This window comes from Tachysurus vachellii, chromosome 6 (genome assembly GCF_030014155.1).
Source record: "Tachysurus vachellii isolate PV-2020 chromosome 6, HZAU_Pvac_v1, whole genome shotgun sequence".
Lineage (NCBI taxonomy): Eukaryota > Metazoa > Chordata > Actinopteri > Siluriformes > Bagridae > Tachysurus > Tachysurus vachellii.
In genome coordinates, this window is record NC_083465.1 from 9,605,243 (window position 1) to 9,617,763 (window position 12,521).

General features: G+C 38.7%; 1 protein-coding gene across 6 annotated transcripts in view; it reads left to right on the forward strand.

Annotated features, from left to right (window-relative positions):
- The first annotated feature begins 1,233 nt into the window (after positions 1-1,233).
- The window catches only part of ubr2 (ubiquitin protein ligase E3 component n-recognin 2), a 29,043-nt gene continuing 17,755 nt past the window's right edge, over positions 1,234-12,521 (forward strand). For 5 of the 6 annotated variants that reach the window (XM_060872107.1, XM_060872110.1, XM_060872108.1 and 2 more), the window contains exons 1-9: positions 1,234-1,388; positions 7,440-7,699; positions 7,908-7,986; positions 9,291-9,401; positions 10,639-10,769; positions 11,285-11,423; positions 11,871-11,933; positions 12,049-12,169; positions 12,343-12,447. In XM_060872107.1, coding sequence (XP_060728090.1) covers positions 1,305-1,388; positions 7,440-7,699; positions 7,908-7,986; positions 9,291-9,401; positions 10,639-10,769; positions 11,285-11,423; positions 11,871-11,933; positions 12,049-12,169; positions 12,343-12,447 — 1,093 coding nt within the window. In that variant the 5' untranslated portion in view covers positions 1,234-1,304. Of the gene's footprint in view, positions 1,389-6,013; positions 6,040-7,439; positions 7,700-7,907; positions 7,987-9,290; positions 9,402-10,638; positions 10,770-11,284; positions 11,424-11,870; positions 11,934-12,048; positions 12,170-12,342; positions 12,448-12,521 lie in introns of all 6 variants that reach the window. The other variant, XM_060872112.1, reaches the window with a different exon arrangement.

Here is a 12,521-nt window from a genome sequence, read left to right on the forward strand (position 1 = left end):
GGGTCAAAGTTTTGTTTGGGTTACTGTCTACCAGCACAATCTACCTCAAGACCAGTTAAATATTCCCTATTACGCAATAACAATGCGCAATTATCTTAGATATTTTGTGTTACCACCTCCATTCTAATACATCCCTGTATCTCATTCTATTGTATTCTATTCCATTCCATTCCATTCTCTCATCTATAGCACAACTGTCCATACAATTTATTATATTATATAATTAGGGTTCAAGCGCGAAGCACTGGAAACCTATTGTTTTTGTCAGGATTTTTATTATTATTATTATTATTATTATTATTATTATTATTATTATTATTATTATTCCACCCTAGAAACGGTCGTGCAGCCCAAACCGTAAGCCCTAGAGAGCTCAAACTTGGTCAGATGGTAGTACTGGTCACAGTTACTCAGGGCCAAAATCTCAGCGGAATCGGACAATCTGGGGCGCTTCAGCGCCCCAAAACGCGTTTGTGCCCATAGGTCCAAAAACCCAATTTTGTGCTGACTCGTAAGGCAAAGTCTCAGAATCAGAATCAGAATCAGAATGGTCTTTATTGCCAAGTATGTTTTCATACTTCGTTTTGCTTCGCACGAGGATTGTAGACTCAGCGATATGACTTTGTTTATTTGTCACTTTGTGTATGTGAAAATCCTTTAAGGCCTTAAACTCCCTAAAGGCCTTAAACGCTTGAACCCAGGAAATGCTGCTTGCAGCTTTAATTTATTGTTATTATTATTATTATTTTGTCTATTTGTATTAAAATGTGCATTTATTTTTATTTATTTTTTATGTCATTTTTATTGTCTTTGTGTTGTTGTCTCTATGTACTGGCAATAAAGCTCTTTCTTATTCTGATTCTTTTGAAAAATCCATTTTTTTTAAAAACCTTAAACCTTTTTCACAGTAACTTAATAAAGTATAAAACGTTAATATAATTAGTATTCTATTCTCCCAGATCTGCTGGTGTGACCAGGATACGGTGTTTGGGCAGATATTCATTAGTGTGTTTACACTACAGAACAATGCGGATTGTTTTTAAAGCAGGGTTTCTAGCTTCTTTTCTAGATGATTCTCTGACAGCTGCTTATGTGGTCCTTTTGCCAAACGTTATCATTGATCGTGTTTTAATGACAACGATAGAACGCTGTTAGAAACTCGTCCACATGCATCTGATTTACCAGAAAACCGATTATCTGTTTTTCATTAGTCAGCAAAAATAAAGTTAGTCGGTTTCTCAGAAGTTGTATATGAGCGGCTGAGTTCCGGTTCCGTCGCTTTTCGCTCGCCAGTGAAGTGAAACATGGCGGCGGCTGAATCTGATCGGGAATCACCAACTGCTCTCTGTAGCGAATTCCTCACTTTCTCTTCCAAGGCCACCGCTGCGGTAAGCGACAGTTTTATAATTGTATATACAAATCGTTACGCTTTCGACTGGTGTATGTGAGAGCGCTGTTGTTCTTTGTTTCGTGGTGATATTTCAGATTTTCTACTCGGGTTGTTTTTCTCCGCTGCTTGGGTAGCTTTCGCTGAGTCCTGGCTAATGCTAATGCTAACGCTAATGCTAACGCTATGATTAGCTAGCCTGCTTGATTACTTGTTTTTCTGCTAGCAGGCAGTCAGCAACACTCACTCACTAATTATCTAATACAGCAGCGTTTATTCCTTATTTATATTTAGTCTTCTTTTCAGGGATTTCTTATTTGCTTTTGAAAGCAGGCTTATTAGACTTGTGTGTTTTATATACTGTTTTTCTTTTTAATGTAGAAGTAGCTAGCTAGCTGGCTAACTGGCTAACTGTAGGGATGTGTCAAAGCAGAGGAAACAGATTAACACACTGGCTTTGTTCTTTACTCAGACAAGCTAGCTATAACTCTGCATTGCACTTATAGGACATTTATTCAAAGATATCGTCTTTGTTTTTATTAAGCGTGTATTTTATTGGTGTGTGTGGGTTTGTTTTTTGTTTTTTTGGGGGTTGTTTTTTTTTTTGACAAAGCAGTGGTTTGGTTAGTAATGCAAATACAAGCCAACTTCTTGGAGGTTGAGCAAAACAAGTCATTACTTGACATTAAAATACTACAGATAAACAAGTTAGTAATTTGTTAACTGTAGAAATATTTGCATGTGTTATAACCTTATTAGTATGTTGAGTCATAGTAACATTAGGTTTTTATTTTTCACAGTAATATTTAATCCTGGGAAAATAAACAGAAAACGTATATATGTAAATGTTATTTGTATGCAGTTTTATAGGCATTTGCACACATTTGTGTCAAAGAAACAAAAGAAAATCTGGAAAATTTGTTACAGGACAACTTTGTGCTCAGAAGGTTAAAAGGAAATTCACACACACACACACACACACACCATCAAATTTAAGTAGCCTTTAATACATTAGTATTTAGTGATTAATAATCCAGGTTAGTTGGTCAAAAAAGTGCCACATTTCTTTTGTAATCCCTTTTGTACTTTCAGCCTAATACCTTTTTCACATTAACATATTAAAAGTAGCATTATACAATTTTAAAGAGACCAGATTTGATGCTAGACTTGAGGCTAAAAGTTTACATAACCCTAGGCTAACTGACCATGGCCACTAACACTACACCCGCTAAACTGAAGATAATCACATTGAGTCTGTATCAAACCTGCCTCCTGTCCAATCAGAATGCTCGGAATTATATTTGTGCCACTTTTCTCACGGATGTCTTGTTTTGAAAGGTGTGCTGGAATTTTTTCTAAAGAAACAGAATCTTGGCATTCAAATGCATTTTCTTCTTACTATCGTCTTTTCCTTTTAGGTGTCACCACAGCGAATCATCTGTTTCCAAATAAGTCTATCCTCAGCATCCTCTACTCTCACACCAATTAACTTCATGTCCTCTTTTAACACGTCCATATATCTCCTCTTTGGCCTTCCTCTTGACCTCTTACCTTCAGCTCCATCTCCAACATCCTTCTACCAATATATCCACCTTGTCTTGTTTCTTGTCCCCAAAACAGCCAACCTGAGCTGTCCCTATGATGTGCTCGTTCCTAATTCTGTCCATCCTCGTCACTCCTAAAGAGAACCTCAACATCCTCATCTCTGCTGCCTCCATCTCTGCCTCGTGTCTTTTCCTCACTACTACAGTCTATAACCCATACAGCATAGCTGCTCTCACTACTGTACTACTGTACACCTTTCCTTTGATTCTGTTCTACTTCCCTCCCTCTCATTCATACACATGTAATGTCTTACTACGACTGACTTTCATTCCTCTTTATTCCAAAGCAGACCTCCACCTTTCCAGGTGTTTCTCCACCTGCTTTCTACTCTCACCACAGATCACAGTGTCATCCACAGACATCATTGTCCACAGCGATTCCTGTCTGACTTCATCTGTCAACCTGTCCGTCACCATAGCAAACAAGAAGGGACTCAAAGCCGATCCTTGATGTAACCGCATCTCCACCTTGAACTCCTCTGTCTGACCTACAGCACATCTCACTGCTGTCATTCTCCTCTCATACATATCTTGAAGTACTCTGATGTACTTCTCTGCCACTCCTGACACTCCTCATACAGTACCATAGCTCCTCTCTCAGCACCGTATCACACGCTTTTTTCTAAATCCACAAAGACGCAGTGCGGCTCCTTCTGACCATCCCTGTACTTCTCCATTAACATTCTCAGAGCAAAAATTGCATTAGTAGTGTTCTTTCTGGGCATGAAGCCATACTTCTGCTCACAAATATCCACTTTCTTTTTTAGCCTAGCTTCCACTACTCATTGTAGTGCTTCATTGTGTGGCTCCTCAACTTTATACCTCTGTAGTTGCTACAACTCTGCACATCACCCTTGTTCTTAAAGATTGGCACTAGAACACTTCTCCTCCCTTCCTTAGGCATCTTCTCACTCTCTAAAATCCTGTTGATTTATTCCCGCATACATTTATTATAATTTAAGGAACATTTAATGCGTAGGATATATAACATTCATTAGAAATGCGATATTTGCAGAAATGTTTTAAATTGTGCTTTTTCCCCCCATTCATTCTTGTATTAGCTAAAAAGGAATAACACTATCACAAGAATACTTTGTTATAGGAACAGTAGAGATAAACACAGGAGTTTAAGGGCAAGAACCACAATTTATTATTTTTTTTATCACAATATCACTTTTATATTTTGTCTTAACTTGCTGCCAATGCCATATAACACAGTTGATATTGCTGTGATTACTAAAGCCATTTTACTGCTATTTATTGTATTTGCAATCAACTTATCAACTTCTCTGGTTTTATTATTTATAGACATGTGTTTGAGTAAAATGCTCAATGATCTGCCACTAAATTTTACACTGGGTGAAAGACACTTTACTCCAGTCCTCTACAGTCCAATACTTATGGCCTTTCAGTCTGGCTCTGCTTTTTCTCCTCATTGATGAAGGGCTTTTTTCTAGCTGTGCATGACTTTAGCCCTGCTACCTGGGAGCCAGTTACGATTCATCCATGCTGTGCACTCCTCCACCGCTGCCGTTTGCCATTCGTTTTGTAGGTGACTTGATGTCATACTGCCGTTGTTGAGCGATATTTGATTGAGTTGTCTGTCATCCCAGTGAGTGGAGAGTTGTTTTCATTCTCTGCCGGTCTGTAGCTTTGTTTTCTCAAATCTCTGAAGCTTGACCTTGTTCTTATGAACCTCTGTCTTTGAATTTTAAGAATAGAAGCAACCTGACACTCACTGTATCCCTTTTCCAGGAAAGCCAGAATCGATCTCTTCTTTGCTTTCCAACTCTATTGACCTCCCACTTCTGGTCTATTATTATGGTCTAATAACTATTATGGGCAGCATTTGTCTGCAGTTAATTTTTAAGTAATACCTTTCCTTGTTAAATAAGATTTGGTTTTGTTGATCACCTCACCAGTACTTCATTATGCAGAATTAGGTGTGCCTGCGTTGGATTTCATGTAGAGATGCTGATTTAAGGAAAATTTGGAGCGGTCTCTTAATTTAATCCACACCGATCAGGCATAACGTTATGACCACTGACAGGTTAGGTGAATAACGCTGATTATCTCCAAAACTACAGCTCTTGTGGGGTGGTCCCAGTCTACAGTGGTCAGTATCTATTAAAAGTGGTCAGAGGAAGGAATAGTGGTGAACAGGCGACAGACTCATTGAAGCACGTAGAGAGCGAAGGCTGACCCGTTGGTCCGATCCAATGGACGAGCTACTGTAGCTTAAATTGCAGAAGAAGTTAATGCTGCTTCTGATGGAAAGGTGTCAGAATACACAGTGCATTGCAGTTTGTTGCGTATGGAGCTGCATAGAAGCAGACCAGTCTGGGTGCCCATGCTGACCCCTGTCCACTCCCGAAAGGGCCAACAATGGTGCAATGGTAGAAGGTGGCTGGTCTGATGAATCATGTTTTCTTCAATTTTTCATGGATGGGCGGGATCATGGGACTCTTACCTGGGGATCACAAGGCACCAGGATGCACTATAGGAAGAAGGCAATCTGGCAGAGACAGTGTGATGCTTTGGGAAATGTTCTGCTGGTAAACCTTAGGTCCTGCCATCCATACGCTTACTACCCCCCTAAGCATTGTTGGAGACCATGTACATGATAATGCACCCTGCCACAGTGCAAAACAGTTCAGTAGAGTTTTAAGGAGCACAACGAGTTGGACGTGCTGACTTGGCCTCCAAATTCACCAGATCTCAATCCAATCAAGCATCTAGGATGTGCTAAACAAACAAGTCTGATCCATGGATGCCCCACCACGCAACTTGCAGGTTTAGTGTAGTCCATGACTCGACAGGTCAGGGCTGTTTTGGCAGCACAAAAACCAACACAATATTAGGAAGGTGGTCATAATTTTGTGTGCACACATTCCTGCATTGTTAGTGACATAATCAGAAGTTAATTTTGCAAGGAATGAGAATGTACAAAGTAAGAGCGAAGTTGTTTACTCAACTGTGCATGGAAGTTATTAAGTAGATGTGATGTGCTTCTGTATTTCAGGAGGATGTCAGACAGCTGTAAGAGAGGTGATGTCAACACCTTGTTATTTAACTAGGGTTGGGTATCAAAAGAAATTTTCTGGTTCCACTTCTGCCTTACGATTCCCGGTTCTGATTCCGATTCCATAATAAAAGAAATGTGAAAAATAATGCACAATACTTAAACAATTCCATTTGTGTTTATTAATCACTCTTTAAATATTTTAAACAGAGCATTTCAATTTATATCAATTTAAATTTAAATAAATCCAACATCAAATTTAACATCCAATATTACAACTTAGCAAAACAGTTTTTTTTTAATTTTTTCTGAAGAAAAATTAATGTCTGCTTTCTCTGGGAGAAGACGAGACCTTTCCTGGCTTATTGTATCTCCAGCTGTGGAGCAAACCCTCTCAGAGGGGGTAGATTTGCTTCATTGTTGTAGCTTTGGAAATGAATCCAAACTTTAGACTTTTTTTTAGACATGTTTAACACAAAGCGTACCTGAGCACAGCAGCGTGAGTGACTGATTTCTGTGGTAAGCTGCGTTAATTTGGTTGCGTGACTGTAAATCAATGAATATTCATGAGGTAAGACATGGCTATTTAAAGTGACCTCTTATAGCGCTTTGCCCGTCTTTGCATCGGAACCGCGTTTGGAACCGAAACTTAAAAATTCCGCCCTTCTCATGGAAGCCTGCTTCTGGTTGTGGGTTTGAAAAGGTCTAGTGAGGACCACGTTTTTATGATCTCGGTCAAGAGATAATGAAGGAAGCGAACCTGTCTGAAATGCACTAAAATGACAGTTTTTCTGCAAGCTCATTTTTCTGACCCATGTTCATGGTGTCTGCATTTCATGGCATCTTGCGCTCATTTTTATTGTCCATTGAATTTTGCCATACTGCTCTGAAGTCAGCTACTCTTAGGCTCACTGTTCTAGATACAGTTTTAATCTTGGTCGCTTGAGCTTTGGATCTATTGCATGGACTATGAGACCTGCCTACCTCGGTCACACTTGTTTTCCAATAATCCTCTTCCTCTGAAGCAACAAAAAGTTGTTGTTGTTTTTTTTATCATCACTGGGAGCTATTACTGTTACTTGGTCAACTGATGGTCAACTGATGGTCAACTGATGGTAAAGAAAGATAGCATATCAGAGTGAACTAATACCAGTATTTTGGATTTACTTGACCACAAGCAATTACTGAAGCCTCAAGATAATGTGAAATTAACAGGATGTTGAATTGAATGCATATTTTCTTAATAAATAAACATAGTCTGTTCATTTATGCGCTTCTTGAAAACCAGACCAGTTTGTGTAATATGTTCAATCATATCATTTGTATGATTTACTAATTTGTGTGGAAACTATAAATGGAGTAACAAAACAGGATTCACTCAAATTCAACCGTGCAATAATTTTCACCTCTGCTGTGCTTGCTACAGAAATGGCTTCAGGCAACAGACCTGCCCAAAGATGTCTACCAGCACTTGGCTTGTTATGTGCCCAAGATCTACTGTCTTGGGCCCAACCTGAACCCTCAGAGTGAGGATCTGCTGGCCCAGTTGTTGTTACAGACACCAATGGAGTGGTATCTGTGTGGAGAAGAACCTTCAACCGGGCTAGCCAAGCTCGAGCAGAGCAACCAGCCTTCCCACCTCTGTGGCCATGTCTTCAAAGTGGGGGAACCCACATACTCCTGCAGGTAGGAGACCACCATGATTGCTTTCTATTGTGATCTTGGATAATTAAAGCTTTTTTGTACTAATTTGTGTATCTTTTAATCAATGTAGATAATCCAGGTCTAAAAATTGGTATTTCAATTGAACACTGTCTAATATTGAATTCATTGATGTTTGAAAACACTTGACTACTCTTTCTGACATATGAAAATATATTTTTGTCCTATTTAGGGAATGCGCTGCTGATCCAACTTGTGTGCTGTGCATGCAGTGCTTTTTAGGCAGTGTGCATAAGGAGCATCGTTACAGAGTAAGCACACACACACCTAAACACTTGCACTGTTTTCAAGACACCTTAGTTACAGCTCTGCACTGTGCAGAGGTTTTCAGATGTTCCTGATTGGACAGCTGGGAAGATCAGACTCATCATTTAGAGCAGTGTGTGCTGGATACACTGAGGCCATCCTTAAAAATATTCTTGTTTGCCGTAACCTGACCGACCCTGTCAATTTAGGACCGACTCAATTTTTTTTTTTTTTGCTTTAAGTCCGACCAACTTGCCGGTTGTAAATTTGCGTTAAGACCGACCAATTTTTCATTTTTACTCTTCAAACAACTAATACAAAAGCAATGAAATAATAGTAATTTTATTTTAGTAAGTATTGTAAATATATAAATTGCCTAGGCCTACATACGAACGAAGGCTATGTTCTTTCTTTAAAATAAAAACCTGTGACGTTATCTATGTTTACACTATTGGTTAACGGATGCCACACTATGGCCTGTGCGTTCGCTTCGTCTCATACTCTCATTCGCTGTCAGAGTCAACGGTTCGCGTTCACCGTTCAAACAAATTTGTTTGTGGTCTATATAGCCTGCATCAAAATGAGGTTTGCAATGATGTGCCTGAAGGCACGGGTTGAATACCCAGTCAGTGATTCATACCTACGTAATCACCATCACCACAATTTTACTTTTTTTTTTTTTTTTTAAATTTTTTTTTTTTTTTTACATTGAAACTTGAAAAAAAAAATATAGACCTACCTACCGACCTTTTTATTTTTATTTTTTTTTACTGTTACTGCAAACCAAAATATTTTTAAGGATGGCCTGATGGTGGGTTCGGGGGATGAAGAACAGTTATTTTGCAAAGGACTTTCGGTTAAGCTTCTACCTTAAGTTCATCTCATTCCCCAACACGGATATGTCCACCACACAGATCATTGAGGTGTTTATAAAGAAAATCCTGTCACAGAGTACTATACTGACACTCTGCACACATGTTGCTACTACACATAACAGCTGCATATTTTGTACTATACTATTTTTTTGTGACACATTTCTGTACATGTCTTACATACTGGTTTTTGAGTGTGAAGGTGTCTAGAATAAACAGAACCACCTGCAACCAATCTGCAATGTTTGTTACATGAAAATGCCAGTGCCTTATTTTGGTTAATGTGACCCAACCAAGTGTGTCTGATTCCTTGTGTCCCTATCCAGCCAGACCTGTCCTTGACATGTGTCTCTCTCTCTCACTCTCTCTCTCTCACTCTCTCTCGCTCTCTCTGTCTCTCTCTCTCGCTCTCACACTCTCTCTCTCTCTCTCTCTAGATGACGACCTCTGGGGGAGGGGGGTTCTGTGACTGTGGTGATACAGAAGCATGGAAGAAGGGTTCTTACTGTCAGAAACATGAGCCCAACAACGGTGACTCATCCCAGGAGGTCAGGCACCAGTTTTTCTTTTAGCTTACCCTCTGCTCTGCAGCACTCATTAGAGCACAGTTTATCTGTGGGATTTCCTATGATTAACATCCTCTTAAGCCACAGTTTAAGACATACAGTACTCTGCAAAGGTTTTAGGCAAAACAGCATCAGTTCATTTAGATACACTTGCACACTGTTCATGAAGGATCTCGGCAGGAAGATTGTTCCGAACATCTTGGAGAACTACCCACAGATCTTCTGTGGATGTTGGATTTTTAGGGATCGTTGTGCTGCTGCAGAATAAAATCGGGGCCAATCAGATGCCTCCCTAATGATATTCCATGATGGATAAGTATATGCCTATGTTCTTTAGCATTGAGGACCACTAATCCTGACCAAATCTTTCATCGTCTGCATTACGTACCCTTGGTTGACCACTGCATCTATGGTCTTCAGCATTGCCTGTTTCTTTGTGCTTCTTCAAAATAGCTTGAACAGCACATCCTGAAACCCCCAGTCTGTTTTGAAACCTGTGCCTGGGAGAGACCTAGCTGATGCAATATAATTACCATGTGTGGTGTTCCTGTGCTCAGGCTTGTCATGGTGTATGACATGTTACATGAAACTTTCTTCCACAACCTCACCGTAGTCGCAGAGTTTGGCTGCTCCTCACCCAGTCTTAAGTCTCCTACACAGCTGTTTCTGTTAATGACTGTGTTTCAACCTACATGTGAAACTGATTACCATTTGAACCTGCTTTGTATAATTGGCGAATAATACGTCTGATCTTAAAAAATCCCTGATTTTGTGCACGATGCTGGTTTGAAGCTCACCAAATGTTGACTTTATTTAGATGTTTCTTCTGTTTGCTTGCTTTCCTTTTAAACATTTGCTAAAAAAGAACCGATCGAAATATATATTTATGAAAGCTCTTTTACTTTACAGCATTTCTTCACACCAGCCTAAAACCTTTGCACAGTAACGTACATCAATTAGTTTTTAGTTCTTCAAAAATACAACAAAAAAAAAACATCAGTGTTGTAAATCACCCAGTATGCATATTTACATTGCCTTCTGTTTGCACAGAACTTAATTTTTGTCTCTTCTGAGATATTAAAGTGATGAGTAAATCGTATACTTTTGCCTTAGTGATAAGCTGTGAATTTTCTACATTTGTTATTTGTTCAGTTGCCTCCTGCTAGTATTTTGATGATACTGAAATCTTTCCTGCTTCCCCAAAATGTTGTCGTTTCAGGATCCACTTGCCAGTCTCTCTGCAGACATGATCGCTCGTACATATAACATCTTTTCTATCATCCTGAAATATGCTGTGGACATGCTCACATGGGACAGGGAAAATGAACTCCCTCTGGGCCTCGAACCACCGTATGTATATACACACTGTATGTATGTGTGTGTGTGTGTGTGTGTGTGTGTGTGTGTGTGTGTATATATATGTATATATGTGTGTGTGTGTGTGTATATATATGTGTGTGTGTGTATATATATATATGTGTGTGTATATATATATATATAAATTTGTGTGTATATATATGTGTGTGTATATATATATGTATGTGTGTATATATATATATATATATATATATATATATATATATATATATATATATATATATATATATATATATATGTATGTGTATATATGTGTATATATATATATATATATATATGTATGTATGTATATGTGTATGTATGTATGCAATACATACATACATACACAGACCACGCACGCAAAGCTGGTGCTATTAATATCATCTCTCTTTTTTTTTTTTTTTTATTTTTTTTTTTTTATCGATAAATCCCGACACGATCACTGGGTGAATATTTAGCTAATGTAAAAGCGATTGTGAGTTGATTTCTTTATTTATTTTTCCTTGTAGGGAGCGTGGAGACACTTATTACTGCATGTTGTTTAACGATGAGGTGCACACCTACGAACAGGTGATATACACGCTACAGAAAGCTGTGAACTGCACACAGAAAGAGGCGGTCAGCTTTGCTACTACAGTGGACAGAGACGTAAGCTCCCTCTATTCCTGGTCATATTACCGCACTGTCACTAGGGCTGCACCATTCTGGATGAGATAAGAATCACAAGCTTATTCATGCAGTTGCTAAATCTTGAGCTAAAATAACAGCTACTACTAATAATTTGTAATAATATTAGGGCTCAAAAAGCCCTGTGTTCTCCCAGAATGGACATGATGCAGTGTTGACAAATGTGCTGTAAATGTAATACGGTATCGGGAAAGTTTTGAAAGAGATGGCATGAGTGACCGTGATTCGCTCATTTATTTCATGCAGTTAGTTGTTTATTGTTCAGTTTGGGAATGGGTATTAATATTCAAGACGTAAACATTTGTGTGGTCCTATTTATCATGAATATGTAAGGGTCTGTATAGAATAATGTTTTGTTTCTGTCTACCCTCTAAACCCTCATTTCTTACTGTGTGTTGTGGTTGTCAGGGGCGGAAGTCTGTACGCTATGGGGATTTTCAATTCTGTGAACAGGCCAAGTCTGTTATTGTGGTAAGTTGCATGTTTAAATGCATCTAAATGATTTTCTTCACTATTGTATAATTATAATATTGCTGTACTGTAATCATTCGTGTGAAAAGTGTCTAAACTCCATATGTTTCTGCAGCGAAACACGAGTCGTCAGTCGAAGCCCCTGCGGGTTCAGGTCATGCACTCCTCAGTGGTAGCACACCAGTGTTTTGCTCTTAAAGCGCTCTCCTGGCTCGGCCATGTCATCAGATACTCAGGTTTCTCAAATGTTATATATGCTTTATTTTTAAGCTATATTTCAATACAATAATACAGACACTGTTATTGACGCACAAAACCTTTACCAGCTTGTATTGAGTCTTTAGTAGTTTCTACAAACCTGTGCATTATTGATCTAACAGTCTGGTTTTTTGTTGTTGTTGTTTTTTAGATGCCCTGAGGAGGATCCTGTGCCAGGTTGGACTACAGAATGGCACTGATGGAGAGAACTCCCTTGTCGACACTTTAATGTTAAATGACTCCAAAATGTGGAAAGGTATGAAGTTATAAATTTAGCGTCATTCTATTGTAAAATCTCTACCTGAAAAAGTTTTTAATTGAAATCTGTTT